Source organism: Nuphar pumila, chromosome 12 (assembly GCF_984573655.1).
Source record: "Nuphar pumila chromosome 12, dmNupPumi1.hap1.1, whole genome shotgun sequence".
Classification (NCBI taxonomy): domain Eukaryota; kingdom Viridiplantae; phylum Streptophyta; class Magnoliopsida; order Nymphaeales; family Nymphaeaceae; genus Nuphar; species Nuphar pumila.
In genome coordinates this window covers 105,752,985-105,774,575 of record NC_143260.1, presented here as the reverse complement: position 1 = coordinate 105,774,575, position 21,591 = coordinate 105,752,985, and the positions used below count along the sequence as shown (strand labels likewise).

The 21,591-nt window shown below is 38.0% G+C and overlaps 1 protein-coding gene across 3 annotated transcripts in view; it reads left to right on the top strand.

The window, feature by feature from the left end:
* The window catches only part of LOC149821468 (DExH-box ATP-dependent RNA helicase DExH11-like), a 189,862-nt gene that overhangs the window by 11,537 nt on the left and 156,734 nt on the right, over positions 1-21,591 (top strand). For all 3 annotated transcript variants that reach the window (XR_016426758.1, XR_016426757.1, XM_089983595.1), the window contains exons 3-6: positions 7,178-7,438; positions 7,545-7,613; positions 8,486-8,561; positions 15,151-15,305. Coding sequence is in view for 1 of the 3 variants with exons in the window: in XM_089983595.1 (XP_089839721.1) it covers positions 7,178-7,438; positions 7,545-7,613; positions 8,486-8,561; positions 15,151-15,305 (561 nt within the window). In the remaining 2 variants the exon portion in view is untranslated. The remainder of the gene's footprint in view (positions 1-7,177; positions 7,439-7,544; positions 7,614-8,485; positions 8,562-15,150; positions 15,306-21,591) is intronic.

The following is a 21,591-nucleotide window of genomic DNA, read 5'->3' as shown; positions in this document are numbered from 1 at the left end:
GCGAAACCACCTTCAACACGTAAGCAAATACACAAATTACTACTCGAAGAGTAAAACCGTACATCGACTCATAAACATGGAGACAAGAATAATAATTCACGCAAAAGCAATATAAATCTAAGTACAACTAGCATAGACATTTTAATTATTTCAACTTAATTAGATCTTATTGCCCCTTGTGCGACTTTACCCTACCTTGGGATGTCGTGCAACTGCGTACGCCTACGCGTGAGGATAATATGAGGGTTGAGCCGCAGAGCACGATCGAGACCTGTTGCGTAAATCTGCAAGAGTGCGAAACATTTAATTAAGCTAATCTAATTAATGGTGCGATGAGGACAGGGGTAGGTTTAGGCGACAGGGACGAGCCACTGCCGAAAACAGCAAGGCGGCAGGGGCCCTCGGCTCCTTCCGACAGAACAATAAAATAGCAGGGGCTTCGGCCCCTGCCTGACGAGGAAGCGAAGGGCAGGGGCCTCTGCCCCTGCCAAACAAGGTCACGCATGGCAGGGGCATCGGCCCCTACCTGACAAAACAGCTGACAGGGGCCTCGGCCCCTGCCTCACGAAGGTAACAAGTGGCAGGGACACTGGTCCCTGCGTGCCAGCTCAGAATGGCAGGGGTTTCGGCCCCTGCCAGACAGAATAATGAAGGGCAGGGGTATCGACCCCTACCCCGCAGAACAGAGAACGGCAGGGGCCTCGGCCCCCTTGCCTGAAGAACATGATATGGCAGGGGCCTTGGCCCCTGCCTGACAAAACTAGGGAATCGCAGGGGCCCCAGCCCCTGCCTGACGAATCAAGGGACAGCAAGGGCCTCGGCCCCTGCCTGCAGAACCAAACAAATGGCAGGGGCCTCGACCCCTGCCTGACAAAACCACGGAGCCGCAGGGGTGACAAGCCCCCTGCGTGCCGAGAAATAAGAGGCAGCAGGGGGGATATCCCCTGCCCTCCCAGAAGCCAAGAGGCGGCAGGGGCGAGCCCCTGCCAGCCCAGCAAAACAAAGTGCGACAGGGGCATCGCCCCTGCCAGCCGGAAAAACAGGAAACGGCAGGGGCATTGCCCCTGCTCACCGGAGATTGAGAGGAGGCAGGGGGCTAACCTTTGCCAGAGAGAGAGCTCGAGACGGGGGTGACAGGGGGCAACCGACCTCCCGTCGGTTTCCCTATCACCCACAGGGGTGAGGAGGTGCCGCAGGGGCCATTGGCCCCCCTGCCGGCACTCCGGCGAACCCCCACAAGAGAGAAGGGGACGACAGGGGCCCTGTAGGCCCCCTGTCAGGTTTCCAATGGGCAAAGAGGGAGGTGGGAGGGCGCGGCAGAGGCCGTGCGCCGCCTGCCGGCGTCCTGGCGAGGTGACAGAGAGAGATGGGAGGGGGAGGAGGAGGTGGAGGCTGCATACCTGGAAGGAGAGGAGGCGAGGTGGCTGGCGGTCGGCGGCGTGCGCAGGGAAGGAGGAGGCGTCGGTCGGGGTTGCCGGCGAGGTTGTCGCCTGCAGGGAACGAGAAGGGGGGCGGGGCATCGTTCCTCCCCTCCCGCAATGCTCTTAAAGAGCTTGGGGAGGGGCGACAAAAGGGGAAACCCCGATGGGTTTCCCAATCGGGCCGAAGGCGCGGTGGGGGGGATGCGGCGCACAGGGGGGTTTTGTTTTAAACAAAACCTCTCCTGCGTCGGGTTATGAAACCCTATCACAGGCGGGCCCGGGTCGGGTCCGGACCCGACCCGGCCCGGGTCCGGACCCTACCCGGCCCGGGTCCGATTTTTTTTTTTTGAAAAACGTGGGTTTTACCCCCCTGCCGTTCTCTATTCTGCGGGGGTAGGGGTCGATACCCCTGCCCTTCATTATTCTGTCTGGCAGGGGCCGAAACCCCTGCCATTCTGAGTTGGCACGCAGGGACCAGTGTCCCTGCCACTTGTTACCTTCGTGAGGCAGGGGTCGAGGCCCCTGTCAGCTGTTTTGTCAGGTAGGGGCCGATGCCCCTGCCATGCGTGACCTTGTTTGGCAGGGGCAGAGGCCCCTGCCCTTCGCTTCCTCGTCAGGCAGGGGCTGAAGCCCCTGCTATTTTATTGTTCTGTCGGAAGGAGACGAGGGCCCCTACCGCCTTGCTGTTTTCGGCAGTGCCTGTCGCCTAAACCTACCCATGTCCTCATCGCACCATTAATTAAATTAGCTTAATTAAATGTTTCGCACTCTTGCAGATTTACGCAACAGGTCTCGCTCGTGCTCTGCGACTCAACCCTCATATTATCCTCACGCGTAGGCGTACGCAGTTGCACGACATCCCAAGGTAGGGTAAAGTCGCACAAGGGGTAATAAGATCTAATTAAGTTGAAATAATTAAAATGTCTATGCTAGTTGTACTTAGATTTATATTGCTTTTGCGTGAATTATTATTCTTGTCTCCATGTTTATGAGTCGATGTACGGTTTTACTCTTCGAGTAGTAATTTGTGTATTTGCTTACGTGTTGAAGGTGGTTTCGCACTTTTTGCAATACTTATGCCCTAAGTTGCTCGCATGTATACTTGCCTGTACCTTTCTATGGGTGGATGTACAATTTCATTATTCGATTATTATTTTGCGTAGCGTTTATGAATTTGAGGTGTGGTTTCGTATTTCTTGAAATACATATGCCCTTGTTTGCTTGCATCCATTTTTGCCTGCACGTTTCCTTTGAGTGAGGTACGACCTTGTGTCTCGTGTATTACTTATGACCTTATGTGTTTGCCTGTCTAAGTGGTCAATGTATGGTGTTGGTACCTCATGTATTACTTATGTGCGTTTCCCTCGATGTGCGGCATCGCAAGTCGAGAGTTGTTTGTTGACATGTTATAACCTGCATATGCTCACACTCATGGTAAATATGTACTTACATAAATGTAGTCTTGTGCCTATCATGTTATCACCTGTTTTCAAAACACCAGAAGTTGCACTTGTGCACTATAGTTCTTTTAAAGAGGATTTCCTTCTGCAAACCCAGGGCTCTTCAAAATGCACAACTTTTGCAAAGTATGATTAAGTCTTGCAGGATTGCGAAGTCACATTTGGCCCCTCCCAAGTCCACACACTTGGGAGAAATGTTTTATAACCTTGACTCAAGTTGCGGCTCATTTTGAATAACCCCGATCAGGGGCATGAGCATATGAATGAGTGGGGTTCTGTTGAAGGACCCATTCTTTATGTATCAATCTAGTGTAACATGTCGATACTAAGATAAATTTTGGATGTAAGATTGATAGTGTTGTGTCTTGTGTGAATGACTTAATGTGGCATTATGGCTTTTAAGGATGAATCGTGCCAAATGAGCACTCCTATATTCTTTGAATTGTTATGAAGTTGTGTGTTGGGTATTCCTTTTGAGAAGCCCACAGACCTCCCTGGTTCAGTATGGCGTACTTTTAGACATGCACAACATGTTAAGTACTTTGTTGATCGGACGAGAGATCCGAGATGACCTTGCATCATGAAATATGAAAAATGTTGTTGAAGTGAATTCAAGATTTATCTTGCCAGGCTGTGTTGTATTAATTCTTTTGCAGATAATATCTGTTGGGGTTTCTTTGTGGAACCATATCCTTTTCATCGTAGTCGTACTTATGACATGTACGACCGTACTTTTTGACAAGTATGTCTTCTTACGTTGCGATGATTGGATGAGTAGGTTGTGGCAACCTCGATGAGTGCAAATAACAAAATGTTGTGATCACCTAAATAAGTGATGTTTTCGCCTTCACCGGCAAGATACTCGAGTGGGTCGAAAGACCAGAGTATGTAGAATGAGTCTTCAGTTAACTACCCCTGATGTACTCATTCGAATCGTTGACTCCTGTCAGGAGAGAGGACAGGAAGGTACAAAACTTCGATGGACAGACCATTAATGGCAGTTACGAGCAAAAGACTCGGCTTTCCCAGTCATCGGAGTTAGGGGAATGAGACTACCATAATTATCCTAGGTGGTAGCTCTTCATGTTTGGGATGCATCCATTATTTATGCTGCTTTGGGGATTTCTCTCTTGGTCACCGACCGTCCCCTTAGGTGCGGACTCAGTCAGCTATCCGGGTTATCATAAAATACATAGCATAATAAACCCCCGGATCAGTCTAGGTTGTTTCTAGAGTCGTGCCTTGTGCGTACCCGCTTGGCCAGTTAATATCGAAACATAAGTTAAACCTGATCGCAATGTGTTCAGTTATGCACGTATGAAAGTTATAGGGTACAACAGGTTCAATACTTATGGAATTGTGTGTGTGGTTGATGAAGCATTGTATTTTGTTAGTTAACTTCCTTGTGCAGTGCTTTGCTTGTAATAGTTAGCCTACTGGTGCCAGTAAAATGCTTGTAATAATTTTAACATTGTGTTCATGATAGTTGCTCTGTGAATCTGTTGAAATTAAATTGCTATATAATTGCCTGTCTACTTGACATATTAAATTATTCTGCTTAATTATGTTCAATATTGTTATGTCTGTGCACCTACCAGTTTTTAGTGAAACTGACCCATTTTATGGGTAGGTTTTGGATAGGTAATACAGTCTGCGATGGCACGATGGCGTGATGAGAGCAAGATAGAGCTTTTTCCCTGACGTTTCGCTCCTGAGGACATGTTGGTAAATTTGGTATGAAGGGTATTCCAAAATTTCTCTTTTATTAAACCGTGAGTTAATAAAACTGTTTTAGTAAGCTTCTTCTTGGTTTCAACAAACGAATTCTCAATTATTGAAATTCTGTTTCTAAACCATTTGATTTCAATGGTTGTGCGGGATTTGACAAAAGGAAAGTTTACGCTGTAATGTGCTCAAGATCCATTGACTTGTGGTTTTAAAAATATCATTTTCCGCTGAAGTATTATTTAAACTCTGATTATTGTATGATTTCAATGCTTTCTAAACTTTTCTAAAAAGTTACAAGTCTGGATTTTTGGGGCGTTACAACTTGGTATCAAGTTACATGTTCGATCCCTCACCTCGATTCCAAGAAGACCCGTACCTTTTTGAAGTTTTTTCCGGCGATCGGAGACTGCCGTCGTGGGAGTATCGAGCTGCTGTTATCCGCGGCCTTCGGTGGTGGCTGGTGGCCAAAGCTCCACTCACGACTGTGACAGACAAAGCCCCTTGTTGGTTGTGGATGGCCAGAGCTTTGCCGGCGACCGGATCTTCCTCCGACGTGCGTACCCTGAGAGAGAGAGAGAGAGAGAGAGAGAGAGAGAGAGAGAGAGAGAGAGAGAGAGAGAGGGCAAGAACCCCCTCTCCACTCCCCCTTTATCGGCCCCAAGCCTCTCATCTACCGAGAGGTGCGGGGTCGGTTACGCCCTGCGTAACCCCCTTCCCCCTTCTGTTTCAGATTCTTGAGAACAAGAATCGTGCCCTAAGCACGATTCTGTTTTACGCCCCCCCCTTTATAAATGAAATCGGGTCTGGGTCCAAACCCGCGACCCGCGACGCTGGGTCCATTTTAATAATGGACCCCGTTTCGCCTACGAGTGACGAATCCTCAGTTGGATCCGTGGATCCAACTGTGGGTCCGACCCTATATACTAAAGTTTATTTATTTATTTTTTTTATAAATACTATTAATTATTTATTTAAATATTATAAGTATAGTTTTAATACCCCATTGTGGGTTATTTACGCATTCTTTTATGGATCCGATAATGGATCCGAGGCCCAAATTTAGATAAATACCCGTTATTTTCCAATAAACTTAAATAATTAGTTGTCAAAAATTGAGGTTATTACATTATTTGAGATTTTTTATTTCCTGTTGGTTGTTGCTTCATCAATAAAGATTTTTTTATTTTTTTATAATTTTAGATATTTTTTATTGTTTTTTTTAAGTTTTTTTTAAAAAAAAAAACTTTGAGGCTTACGCTTTACGCCTTTCGCCTCGAGGCTTACGCCTCACCTCAGATTTTGGTGGAGCGCCTCGCTATGCCTCAACGCTTTTCACAACACTGGGGTTAACCCATCACTCATTATCGCTAGAGTAGGAAGACACTTGGGAAGAGATGCATGAAGCAGGGTTCAAAATTTAGGAGGAATGGGGAAGGGACAAGCCAAAAAGGAAGCAAAGGGAAGTAAACTAGGATTTGCTTGGAGCAGTAGCTGGAAGCGAGGGAAATGACAGGAGTCACTGTAAACAATGGAGATCATAGCCTGCATGTTGGATTCGAAAAATCTACATCACATTATTTTAAAGAAATACCATGAAAATAAGCACAAACAGGAAGGATCATTGTGCAGATAGACAAGAATGGCAGTGTCCAATAATAAGTTTTACTTCTATATCATCATTCATGGAATCAACAAAAGAAATTTGTGCAATAGATTGGGGCATATTCGATAAAGCTTGCTGCTACAGAATTAGAATAAACATTATCTAAGATGCTTAAACATTTATTGTAAGACAATTTTTTTTTATCATAAGTCAGCTACTTTATTATGTCAGTAGGTCGGTAATGGCCAATTCAGAGGAAGAAGTAAAATTGCGTAGGAAGAAACCCATCAGCCTTGGTTCATCTTGTCCTTCTTACTGAAATGACCAAAACTCCCTTATCTTAAATAAATTTTCTCTAAGAAAGAAGATATAATAACGGAGTACCAATATTTCTAAAGTCTTCCGGCATCTTTTATTTTTCCCTTTTGACTTGCATATATATTTTCCAGGAGCTGTGATTTCCTTTATCTACGAAATGTGGCTTCTGAAAATGGGTGTCATACTTCCTGGGCAATTGGAATTGCAATTATGGGTTATGGAGGTATCATTTATTCCAGCGGCTTTTATGCGTTTAGGATGTGGGAAAGCCTGAAAGCTGGAATAAGGCAGGGCATTGAATTATAGAGGAAAATGTGTTATCTTAACTTGTGCCAGTTTTCTGGACAAGAGGGTGTATCCAGGCATCCTCATCTAGCTGTCCAGAAAACTGATAGATGTTTGGATATCACAATGTTCTCCGTAATTGGATATCCCAACTTATCCTGGTTGTTAGGTTGGTGGGTGCAGCAATACTACCCAATTAGACACAAGCATTTCTCAATTTATAGCTTGAAGTGTTATAGTGTTTGATATTCCTCTACTTCCCATCATAAAAATTTGCCTATACTTAATTTAACCTATATGCTGTTTATCTTTTTGACATCTTCACATCATTTCATTGTCAAATTGGCAATCCTGTTGTATAGATTGAGATGATGGATCTGATCAGTGGGGCAGACGATTTTTCATCTGCCCCTCGTATGCCTGGCCCAGCAAAGGATTTTGTTAGAGGTAGCAGCAACAATCGCCCTTTTCGCCCTGGAGGTTTGAAACAATCCCAGTCATCGGATAGGATTCTTCCTGAGGGTGTTTTGAACGGCGAGTGGGTACGTGAAGTACTAGATGGTGGACCTGCTCAGACTGTTCCTCCAAGCTTCAAACAAGGTCTGGATCTTGGTCCTCTGAAGGTATCCAGGATTATAAATCTTCCCGTCTTTTACTTATGAATTCTATGATACCCATTTTGCTATTTATTTTCTGTTAATATGGTTGATAACTTTTTCTGTTTGGAAGGCTCATGCGTACTCATGGAACATTGTCAATGAACAGAATGTGTTACAGAAGCCCTTGGTTGAAAAACCGGTTAGTCATTTGTTTAACCCACATTGCTCTAGTAAATAGTGGGCAAATGGTATTTTTTGCGTGTCATTTTGGCTGCTCAATTGCTTTTTTTATTTGTTTATGATGTATTTAGTACTTTTATTTGGAATGAAAGTGACATAGAGTAACTGCTATTTCCCGCTTTTTATGTTTTGTACTTGACATTTGTATTTAAATTTCCGTTCACAATTCCAATCCAAGTTGAGACTTTGTTCATATTTATTTAGTACATCATAAAAAGATCAATTTTCACTTTTTTCGACATTTATTTATGATGCATTTGGTACATCTATGTGAAATAAAAGTGACAGAGTGATTGTTATTTCCCACTTTTCATGTTTTATACTTGACATTTGTATTCAAATTTCAGTTTACAAATATACCTGGATAGCATATAAACTCTCTTTAAATGAAAGAGTAAGTAGAGCTTGTGTTCATGACATTTACTGGTAGAAAGTGTTAGACCTTTTCCAAATGGATGCACTTACTAAGATTTATCAGTTTGTTATGGTTACTTTATATCTGACTGTTCCAAGCTTGATTTGTTATCATAGTGTTAAGCCCAATCTGATGTTCATGAACTTGGAACCTGGTAAGATATAAAGTTGAAAACAAATGATCCTATCAGCTTATAAGGTTGTAGGTTACACAAAGTGACTAAGCACTTTAGAGTAAATGCAGTACAAGCATTGCATGACACAGAAGAATTCTCTGCACAATATTAGCATCTTCAATATGCTACTTTGTTGAGGCATATTTGTTTTCTTTTTTGCACTAACTTTGATACTTCCACGATCATATTGTGAATCTTTTTTCTTTGTTATTATTGTTTTTACTGGTTTCATTTCTTGCAGACGAGCTTGTCTTTGCACTTTGAGAGTTTATTCAAAAAGGCATTGGAACAAGTGGTTGAGCAAGAAAACAGTGATGGTGAGTTTGGGTAATTAGACCAAAAGATTATCGTTGTTACTTTTCTGGTTGCATGCCATTGTGAGAATCTTTCTGTTTGTTTGGGATTTTTTAACAAAGTTCTATGTTTCAATGTTATGTTCGTCATGCATTTTTGAGAAATAATATTTTGAGAAGCTGTGGCTACTTACAATCACTGTTGGCCATCATCAATAGTGAGCATAAGAAAGGGATGATGTTAGCATTATCATGTGTATCTATTGAAGGCTACTCATCACACTTTGGGACTGTTCTATGTTAACATAGTAATTTACAGTATTTGTGGGCCTATTTGTGATTTTTGGCATGATTTTGCTTTGGAAGAATGTGTGAACAATCATTATGGTTGGTGATTTGCAATTTAACAGTTTTAAATATCATCACGAATTTGTGGTTAAAAGGCATACTCAAAAAATTTAAGGTTGGGTGACACTGCGAATCCCTTGAGGTAGAAACTTAATCCATTTTGATGGACAATGTTCGTGTCTGCAACAGCAGTAAGAATAGAAGATGCACTTTGTGCACTATTTAGCCTAAGATTTTGTTTTCTAACACTGAAATTATGTAAATACGTTAGGTAAGCAGAACAAATTCAGGTGCATTAAATTATTGACGCACATTTGGAATTCAATGGCCGGAATGCTTATGGTTGATTTGTAGTGATAGAGTATGAATAGAAGTGATAAAATATGGTGAAAAAAATGTTCTTTCATACAAGTGTTTAGAGTAGATGTTTCCATTGGCTTAGTTATGTTTTTACTTATTTTATCCTTTTTGATGGTTACTTTTTCCTTACGGTGGTTGAATCATGAGTTTAGTTTTTTGGCTTTTATATATATATATATATTTCGTCCTTTTGTTGTTGGTGTAAAAATATCTTCAAAGATGTGCACTACAAGCACAAACTCCACGAAGGGATATGTGTGCAAAGACACACCAAGAACACTTGAATAAAAAGTACACAAAGGTACAAAAAGAACACTTGAAATGCAAAAGATTGAATCTATTGAGCAAGGGTGAGCACAAAGGCTCCCAAAAGAATGAATACAATTAGAGGGGATACACCCCTATTTATAATACAAGAGGAGACCAAAAGGAGGGGCCCCTACTAGACGTTGGAGCCCCATCTAACCGTTGGAGGGGGGTCCAACGTCTCCCTCTCCTTTGACTTTTAGTCAAAAAGGAAAAAGAGAAAAGAAGAAAAAAAAAGGAAGAAAGAAAAGGAAGGAAAGAAAGGCGAAAAAGAAAAATGAAAAAGAGAAAAGAAAAAAAAAGAAAATGAAGAAAAGTTACATGCACATTCATAAGTGTGAATATGCATAAAATGAGAAATGACAGAAATGCCCCTTGGGCAAATATATATATATATATATATATGTAATATGCATATGTATCACTATATATATAAATATATGTATATATGACATAATTTAACACCCCCCTCAAACTTAGGGCGTAATGACCGAAAGTTTGCCAAGAAGAAAATGAAATCTGGGGGAACACAACGTCTTTGTGAAAAAGTCTGCCAACTGGTATTCTGAAGTCACATAAGGAAGGTCTATGATTTTCTGCAAGTAGCCTTCTTCGACATAGTGACAGTCCATCTCAATGTGCTTGGTACGCTCATGAAAAGTGTGATTTGTAGCAATATAGATTGCACTTTTATTATCACAACACAGTCTTGTAGGTCCTTGGATCAATACTCCCATATCCTTCAACAATTGATGAATCCACACAATTTTCATAGTCGTGGAGGCCATGGCTCGATACTTTGCTTCTGTTGATGAAAGAGACACATTCTGTTTCTTGCATCTTTATGAGATCAATGATTCACCTAGAAAAATACAAAAACCAGTGGTGGAGTGATGGTTATTTGAGTCACCTCCCCAATCAGAGTCAGTATATGCAATCTATTCTAAGTTTGAAGACGACGAAAGAAATACTCTCTTGTTTTTTGTGCCCTTTATGTATCTGACAATACAAAGTACAATACTCATATGAACTGAAGTGGAGGCACGCTAAAATTTGCTCACAGTATGCACGACATGAGATATGTCTGACCGTGTGATACTAAGATACATAAGTGATCCCACAAGCTGCCCATAGGGAGTAGGATTTTCCAAAGAAATCTCATCATCACCCTTCATTTTTGAGCCCACAACCTCAGGAGTCTCACAAAAATTTTCATTTGTAATGCCAAATCTGTCAAGAATCTCGCAAGCCAGTTTAGTTTGAGACAAAAAATAACCTTTATGAGAGTAAGCAACCTCAATACCCAAAAAGTATGTCAGATACCCTAAGTCTGACATTTCAAACCTTTCTTTTAGAGTGGATTTGATATTTCTGATTCCCTTAATATCACTGTCTGTTATTAGCATATCATCAACATATAATAACAAAATTATAATTCCTGCATCAGACTTTTTGAAAAAGAGAGCAGTGTCAGTATAACAAGAATTAAATCCAGTTTCAACCATTACTTTATTAAATCGATCGTACCAAGCCTTTGAAGCTTGTTTTAAACCATACAAGGCTTTTCTAAGACGAAGAACTTTACCCTTTGGTATATCCATGCCAGGGGGAGCCTCCATGTAAACTTCTTCGTTTAGGTCTCCATTTAGAAAGTCATTTCTAACGTCTATTTGATATATGTTCTATTTTTTAATTGATGTAGTAGTGATCAAACATCTTACAATGACCATTCTTGCCACAGGAGCAAAGGTTTCTTCGTAATCAATACCATATTTCTGGCTATAACCTTTAGCTACCAGTCGGGCCTTATATCTTTCAAGAGTTCCATCACTCTTGGTCTTAACCTTAAAGACCCATCTACATCCTATTGTTTTTTTTTCTTCAGAAAGATTTTGAAATTCCCAAGTCTTGGCTCTGTTAAGGGCATAAAGTTCATTATCCATTGCATCTCTCCATTTTAATCTTTCTTTAGCTTCTTCGAAGTTTCTGGTTCTTCATACGAGTTAATGACACTAAGGCAAGCCCTATGTTTTGGGGAAAATGATTCATAGGATATAAATCTGGAAGGGTTTCTCCTAGGTCTTTCAGTTCTTCGTAAGTTGTTATCTTGAGAGGGCTCACTAAAATCACTATATCTTTCTATCGCACTTCTAAACGTATTTTTATCTCTATGTGAGTATGTAATTGGTTCATTTACAACTTCTACTGGTTGAACAGAAATGAGAGCTTCATTATCAATATTCTCATTATTTGTCTCATCATCATTGAAGAAATCTTCATTCCTATTTAGTAATTCAAATAAAAAGGAGTAATCAACATTATCGGGAAGGGTTGAGTCCTCAAAACCACTTTCATTTTCCAAAAAAGTGACGTTCCTTGAGACATACAGTTTATCATTTTGAGGGTCATAACACCTAAAACCTTTTTGTGTTTTAGAATAACCAAGAAAAGCACAAGGAATGACTTTAGGAGATAACTTATCATTTTTATCAGTGAGAACAAAACATTTGCAGCCAAAGATTCGTAATTTGTTATAATCGGGTTCTTTTTGATATAAAACTTCAAAAGGAGATATTTGGCTTAAATTTTTAGAAGGAAGACGATTTATAAGATAAACAAAGGCCGAGGCAGCTTCGCCCCAAAATCTTTTTGGAATCTTTTGAGAGATAATTAGAGTCCTTGTAGTTTCAATAATATGTCTATGTTTTCGTTCGGCTAAGCCGTTTTGTTAAGGAGTTTTGGGGAAGACCTTTGATGAATGATCCCATTACTCTCTATATAGTCTTTAAATTCATTTGAGAGTAATTCACCCATTGAATCTATTCTAAAGATTTTTAACTTTCTATTGAATTGGGTTTCTATCATTACATGAAAATTCTTAAAAATGGAAAAGACTTCATGCTTATGTTTTAGAAAGTATATCCAACTGTATCTTGAATAGTCATCAACATAAATAACATAATATGAAAAACCTCCCTTAGATACTACAGGTGCGGGTCCCCATATATCCGAATGCACAATTTCAAAAAGCTTAGTTGAAAACATAGATCTTGAGCCAAAAGGTAAGCTTCTCATTTTTTCCAGAATACAATCATTACAACTAAAATTTTCTTTACATAATGTTTTAGCAAAATGAATATGAGAAAGCTTGTCAATATTTGGATTCCCAAGGCGTTTATAACTTTATACCAAACATTTATATCTTTATGTTGGGCAATGTTACAAAAAGAAGTTTTTGGAACTTAAAGAGACTCCATAAAATAAAAGTCACCCTTCCTAGAACCTTTCCCAATCAACTTCCCGGACTGGCGAACCTGTATCCAACATTTATGTGATGAGAATTTTATATCACATCCATGATCCGAAAGTTGAGAGACGAAAAACAAGTTCAAATTTAATTTTGGAATAAATCTAACTTTGGGAACATAAAAATCTTGTTTTTCAAAATCTCTAATTCCTTTAATTTCAAGAGAAGCCCCATCTGCAGTAGAGACAAAGGATGGTGAGAGTTTTTTAGAATAATTGGTCAGTGTAAAAGCATTTCGAGTCATATGAAAGGATGCACCTGAGTCTAATAGCCAAAGAATTTTACCTGGAGGAGAGAAAGAGGACGCAACGACTCCAAAAATAGATCCCTTGAGGAGTGGTTGAAGAGCTTCAATAATTTGATTTATAGATAGATTGATATTGTTGGAGGTAGACAACGTCTCCTCTCTGAATGTTGTTTACATTGCCACCATCTTTTTCCACTTTGGACACACGGGTTTTATGTGCCCTGGTTCATTACAAAAATAACACACGATTTTACTGTAGTCTCTTCTTCCATATTGTCCGTTATTTTCTCTTCCTCCTTGATTCTTGTTGAAGTGGAGAGGTTTATAAGGTTTAACATTGCTCCCCTAGATATAACGCAAGCTCCCTCATCCTCGTTTTTAGAGGGGACGGCCAACACATTTTGATTGGTTTTATTCATTCACAATTTAGTTTCTTCTCCACTTAATTTGGTAAGAACATCTTCTAAAGGTGGAGAAGAAAAGGAAGATAAAAGAGAGGATCTAGATTGTTCGAATTCGGGTCTAAGCTCATTTAGGAAATTAAAAAAGTGATCATCTTCAAGTTGTTTTTGCCTCAGTTCGATTGCCTCTCCACTTCATTTATGTTTAAGGATAGCAAGTTCATCCCATATAGCAGATAATTCGGCAAAATACTCTCTAACCGACATCTCTCCTTGTTGTAGAGTCAAAGCCTTCTTTTGGAGGTAATATTTATGGGACAAGTCTTGACGTATACATTCGTTCAAGATACTCCCATACTTGATATACTTTCTTGATTTCAATATATTGACATTAATCTTGGTTTCCACCGAAAAGAAAAACCACGAAAGAATTTTATAGTTTTTCATCTCCCACTCTTCATGCTTTTTATTGTATTCTTCAAACGCCAATTCTCTTTCTTCACCGTCAATGCCCTTAATCTCTCATCTCTCAATGATAATAAATTTAGGTTCGGGTTCGGGAATAGTTCGTTGAACATAGCCCTAGAGACCCTTACATTTGATATGAGCCTCCATATTTCCGGCCCATACATGATAATTAGATCCATTTAATTTGAAGCCAAGAGAGAAGTGAGAGTCCTTTTCGCCCATTAGAGAGAAAAAAAAAGAGAAAGTGATGCGTACCACAATGAGATATAAGGTCCTACTTGAGGTAGGATGCTTCTAAAATACTGAATGAAGAAATGAGTCTTCACCCCAATCACCCAAACTTGATGGCATGCTTTTCGAGGCACCCAATAGAGAGAACAAATCACACGATCTTCTGTTCTCCCAACCTGCTTTGATACCATGTAAAAATATCTTCAAAGATGTGCACTACAAGCACAAGCTCCACGAAGGGATACGTGTACAAAGACACACCAAGAACACTTGAATAAAAAGTACACAGTGGTACAAAGAGAACACTTGAAATGCAAAATATTGAATCTATTGAGCAAGGGTAAACACAAAGGCTCCCAAAAGAATGAATACAATTAGAAGGGACACACCCCGATTTATAATACAAGAGGAGACCAAAAGGAGGGGCTCCTACTAGACATTGGAGCCCCTCCAACGGTTAGAAATCTAACCGTTGGAGGGGGGTCCAACGTCTCCCCCTCCTTTGACTTTTAGTCAAAAAGGAAAAAGAGAAAAGAAAAAAAAGGAAGAAAGAATAGGAACGAAAGAAAAGAGAAAAAGAAAAAGGAAAAAGAGAAAACAGAAAAAGAAAATGAAGAAAAGTTACATGCACAATCACAAGCGTGAATATGCGTAAAATGAGAAATGACAGAAATGCCCCTGGGGCAAATATTCTATCAGCTCAATTCAACTCTTAAAACTGATACATAAAGGAGGAAATACATCATCGAGGTTACTGCTATTTTTAGTTGGAACTATTTTACTCGTGTCCAACCATTTTTTCCCCTTATGGTTTGACTATAATTAACATTTTTTGCCAGGTTCAAGCTATATTAGCCATCTGATAAATAAGATGAGTTTTTTAAGATTTACTTAGAACACCATGGTCAATGGTATGGCACTACTAATGGTGTTCTTTGTGTGCAGATAATTCCTTAGAAATAAAGTCTGTTATTTCAGAATCTGAAGTTGAAAGTGCAGCTGCTGAGTCCATGGTTTTAGATGCCATACTTTATGAAGAGCATGAAGATACCGATCAGAACATAGAATGTGAAGCTGCTGTTGGGCAGCAAGAGAAGGAGGTAAAGAATAAACACATGATTCAGCCAACATTCATAGTTCAAATGGAAGGATTTCTGTTGGGGAGAGTGCATTATCTTGGTGCTTAATAGATTTGACTCACTTATGCTATTTAACGTCTTGTTTAAGAACATGCTTTTCCTGATTAATGATGAAATATTGTATGACAACTTTTATATTTTTCTCCAATGCATGCTTTCCATCGCATGATATTCAGCCATTAATAAATGTTATGTTTAAGATCATTATCCTGGTGATGTAAGACAGAGGATAGTCTTGAATACTGGGACTAGGTTTATGTGTTTTTTTTTTGAAATTTAGGTCGCTGTCATTTTCAGGTTCTACATGAAAGGAAATGAGAACCTCCAACAAAGTTTACCAAATCACCAAAGTGAACACACAAAAAACTATAAGAATGGGTTCACTTACAAAACCCACAAAGAGGCTCACAATCTTAAAAATAATATTTTATTGATAACCAACATATGCAAGAAGCATTACAATTGAGAGGGGAGTCGTTCCTTATTTATATACGTCCACAAGAGTCTCATAGAGATGTTTTAGCAGGTCCAACGACTCTATTTAGAGCCATTGGGCCAGCCCTTCTCATGACAATGATGCAAATCCCGATGCACTCCAGAATGGATCAAGAACCAACAAATACAATGTATTTGAATACATATTCATTATAGAAATAACAATAGAACACAAGACTTAAAAAATAAACAATTTCATTAAGAAAGAAATTCAAATAATTCAAAAGAAATGCAAAATTAAAAAGCGCCTCACTATAATCACTAAAAACTACCCATTCATTCTCTCAAACCTCACTTATGCACACACCTACTTATTTATAGAGAGGAGGAGAAAGTAAAGGGAGAAGATAAAGCCCCTTCTAGCTATTGGAGAGCGTCTACCGGCTAGAAGTCAACCAATGTTCACTTTAGTCAACACATGTTGACTAATCATATATATATATATAATATATATTATATATATATACATACATAAATATATATGTACAAAAGAATACATCCATCTTAACACCCTTTCTCAAACTTACAGTGTTAAGTTTGAAATTACAAAATGAGAAACCCATTAAATAAAATGTCTTCATAGACTTCAACATCTTATTCAATTTGGTGCTTCTTTAGAGGGTGCTCAATCATATGCTCTATTACATAGAGGATCTTTAATATCATCAGTTCTTGATATGCTCGAAATGTCTTTAGAATTATCAATACCACAAATATTTAGAGAACCTATAAAGAGAGCAAAACAAGAGCAATCTAATAATAGATAACTATAACTATAACTATAACTATATATATATATATATATATATATATATTATGGAGAGACGATGGCCAAACACAAAAAGATATAATATATAAAAAATAAGTCAATTTAACAAATTTTCAAAATCATTTAGAGAAAAAAATATTATTGAAAAAATCATTAATTTTAAACACGATAGTCATTTATCACTTTAATCATTCATGAAATCATGCACACATATTTTTCACAAAAGGCATATTAATGCATAACATGCATGAATTTTCAATATTATCTATATCATGAAGCAACTCACAAAGACATATAAATAGGAAATCATTTTTACACAGCGGAAGATAAGAAATGATTTCAATTACTCAATAAAAGATTTAAAAAAAATCAAATACACAGATCAATTGTCATTTTAGAAGCACTATTAGCCATGCAACTAACCAATTTTAAGAGATAACACATGCTTAGAAAACTAACTAATGAAATCAATATCTCAAAGAAATGCCACAAAAGCTATAATGAGATATCAATACCATAGTGGTCACTTATAGATCAAGGGAATACACAAATAAAAAATACACAAATAAATCACATGGTGAAAATAGTAAACCCTTTGTCAACAAATGCTTGGAAAGCATTAATCAAACTTATGCAAAACACGCAAAACAATTAATCATAGAACAAATCAGGCCACTAAATCATATTAAATCCAAAATGCATGAAAATATCTCAATAATTATTTCTCATATAAGAGTAAATAAGTTTAGAAAAATTAGGAAGAAATTTAAAAATCTCACACTGAATGATATTAGAAAATCTTAATTCTAATTTGACCACCACAAGCAATCACCTCACTAGACTTCCAATCCTCAAAAATAAAGTGTATCAGTGATTAGAACAAGAGCATAATCTCAATGCTACTTATGTGTTAAAAACACATACAAAAGTGTTAATAAATATCTTTTGTCTACATATAATGACAATCAACATGAGTGTATCAGCAACTATATAATCACAATGCCACTTATAGGCTAAACACACACAAAAGTGTGACTAAATATCTCTTGTCTGTATATAATGACACTCAACATGAGTGTATCATCTACTAGAACAAGAATATAATCTCAATGCCACTTATGGGCTTAAAGCACACACAAAAGTGTGAATAACCATATTTTGTTAATGACACTCAACATGAGTCTATCAATTACTAGAACAAGAGTATAATCACAATGCTACTTATGGGCTAATCAAATACACAAAAGTATGAATAAATATCTCTTGTCTGTATATAATGACACTTAGATGCGAGGCATAAAAAAGAGAAGACACTCGATGTAAGAAAACTTGTAATGAAAACACACTAATGTTATCAATAAGAATATCAATTTTAGCTATCTTTGGAAACACCATGGTTTCAAAAATAGATAGCCATCACAAATAAACATAATTATAAGCATCCATAATAACAATGGCCATACAACAAATGAGTGATGCAACACACTTAGATCTAGAGATCAAACAATCTAGAGATTAAACAACTGTCAGGTAGAGTCAAACCATAAGTTGACAATCTAAACTGATATAAAACATAGTGCACACAACTCACCCCAACAAACATCTCTGAATCAACAAAAGCATATATGCATTTAGAGGCCATTCAACTATCAATCAGATCCAAGACTGATGTTAACACGACACTCATAAACTTTGATAATTGCAGATTGATAAGATGATTTGAGGCACACCAATAACTCACCTCAACGACTAACTCGAAATATCAATAATAATGAGTTTGAAGGCCAATCAACCATTAATTAGACCCAAGACAAGTGACAACACGTCACTCTTGAGAATCTAGATTGATAATATGACATGAGGTGCACACATAACTCACTTCAACGGCTAACCCTGACCTAACAACAAGGCTAAGAGAGATGATGCATCATATAAAATTCTGTGATGAACAAAATCAATGCCATAAGAAGGCAATAAATGCTTATAAAAATCAATTTTCAGATAGGTGAGTTCATATCAAATAGCCAATTTTAAAAACAAGTTTCAAATCAAATTCAATAAAGGTAGATGAAAACCTTAGCATGAATATAGTGCAATCATATGCACAATAATATGTCAATTAATGCAATACATGATGACCTTTTTTCACAATTTTGAACATGAAAGCAATCAACAAGGACCATGCTCAAGTTAAGCAATCAATACATAGAAGATGAAATTTTTAGAATACCTTTCATAAAATCGCCAATCAAGGGACATGTGCACCAAGCCATAAATATCCAGTAAAAGGAGACAAGAATAATAGTTTTAAGAAGCTTAATCTAAATCATGAGTCTACTATGAGACAATGAAGGCACATATCTAGTGATTCATGAAGATCTTTCATATAGATGTTTAATACATAATTTTTTCTAATCACGAACTCACCTGTCATACAAGAAATTTTGCAAGTATAAAATTTCTAAGAATCATGATATGAAATATCAAAGAAACAAACTACTAGGAGCTGCAAGAGGGCACAAGTACCCAAGTCATCATCAATGGGCAATGTAACGACCCCAACTTATCCTTGTGAAAAGTGTAACTTTTTTTTTAAAACAATTACGAAGACCAAATCCCAAGGATTCAGGGTTTCATAGATTTAATAAATACCAAACCACAAGAGGTAATGCATTGAATCAACAAAGAAAATAACCAACTTTATTAACCAATAAAATGAATGTCATAAAAACAGAAATAAATAAATAGTCTATAACATAGAGCCACTCTGTCAAGAACATCAGAATATGTCACACAAAATCGCAGGCTTCATGTAACAGTCACCCCATCACTGAGCTCCCGGTCCTGAAAAACATTTTTGAAATACAAGGTAAGAACCAAAGTTCTTTGTATGAATTCCTTTAAAAATCCAAACAGAAGGGAAAGACATAAACCAAATTCATGCATAAATTCAGAGGAATATAGCAATAACCATTTCATGATCAATTTACCATTTAAGCATTAAATCAAGTATTATGCAATAATAAAGTTCATACGAGACAAAATAAGTATTAATGCATGAACTAATGCAGAACTACAAAGATGCATGATTCAATACACATATATAAATAACTTATTAAGTTATTATCAGAGTTTTCTTTTGGATGCATGTCCCTATTAAGCGCACACAATTTTAGTTTCATTTTTCATTAAACCTGCGAATGCTCAAAACGGGCACAATAATTCCTGAAGTCCAATTTAGGTTCACAATTGTAGCTTAACAAACAAATTGTATTTTATTACTGGGTTCCACATTTGTTCCTCGATCGATATCAGGAATCAACACCATTCATCGGAATATTAGAAATCAACATCTAATGTCGAGACATTAGACAAAGTAACTGAAATCTTCTTAAAACCGTGTCCGGGAGATAAACCACCACATTAGGTTTAGGGGCACAATTGCACACAGAGTTTTAGTATCCTCACGGTTTTTTCAAAACCGCCATTCAAGATTCTCACACTGTGGAAGGGGCATCCAGGAAGAATTAATTACACTGTTAGGTCTCCTTTATCTTTTTAAACAATTTCAAGTTCTTAACATAAGAATTGTTTTGCAAATCAACATGCAAAGCCCAATTAGGTCCCTAGCCTGCCACATTTTAAAGTGCAACTAATTTTGGAAAACCAATAATTTCAGAACAAATTTTGCAATGCATAAAAACAATTTTTGGAGAAACACATACTTCGGGTCCACATATTTGACCACTAAAGCATTTTAAGTGATATTTTAAGTAATACATTCATCTTATGCAAAATTCTTAGTGAACATGCACACACTTATTAAAAACATGTTCAGCATGCACATTCGATCACACACAACAAGAATGCACATATAAATCAATTTGCATATGCATGCGAACAGATGCTTGCAACCTTTATTAACATGATCCAATTCATGCATAAGATCCCAGACATGCACATGATCATATTCATGCAAACATTAAAATGAATTTCACAATTTTCGAATTTAAAAAGCCATGAAAATACACACGATATTACAGGCAAAACACATAAAGTCACTTAAGACTCAACAATACAACAACAACAACAACAACTACGCCTTCATCCCAAAACAATTGGGGTCGACGATATGAACCAACAAAGAAAATCATTCTGGGTCTTCCACATGAATCCTTCTCCTCCAATCATTTCTATCCAATGCCATGTCCTCGGTGAGGTTCAAAGCATTCATATCCTTTCCTATCATCTCCATCCAAGTCTTCCTAGGCCTACCCCAACCTCTTTTAACTAATATATTTTCCCATTTCTCCATCCTTCTAACTGGAGCATCATTAGGCATTCGCCGAATATGTCCAAACCACCGTAAACGATTCTCTCTCATCTTATTTTCAATAGGTGCAACGCCTACCTTCTTACGTATCTCCTCATTCCGAATCTTATCTTTTATTGTATTTACACACATCCATCTAAGCATACGCATCTCAACTATACTCATTTTTTGAATATGATGTCTCTTGGCAGCCCAACATTCCCTACCATATAGTAAAGCAAGCCTAATAGTCGTCCTATAAAACTTTCCCTTCAACTGCAATGACATTCTACGATCGCACAACACTCCAGTTGCACTTTTCCATTTCATCCACCCAACCTTTATCCTATGATTTACATCTCCATCAATTTCTCCATACTTTTGAATGATAGATCCCAAATATTTGAAACAATCATCCACCAGTATTTCTTGCTCACCAAGCTTCACTACATTCCCATCACTACTTCGTTGCTTACTAAACCGACATTCCATATATTCTGTCTTACTCAACTTAAAACCTCTTGCTTCCAATGTCTGTCTCCATAATTCTAACTTAGCATTAACCCCAGCTCTAGGCTCATCAATCAAAACAATATCATCAGCAAACAACATACACCACGACACATTTTCTTGAATTGATCTCGTAAGCTCATCCATCACTATAACAAATA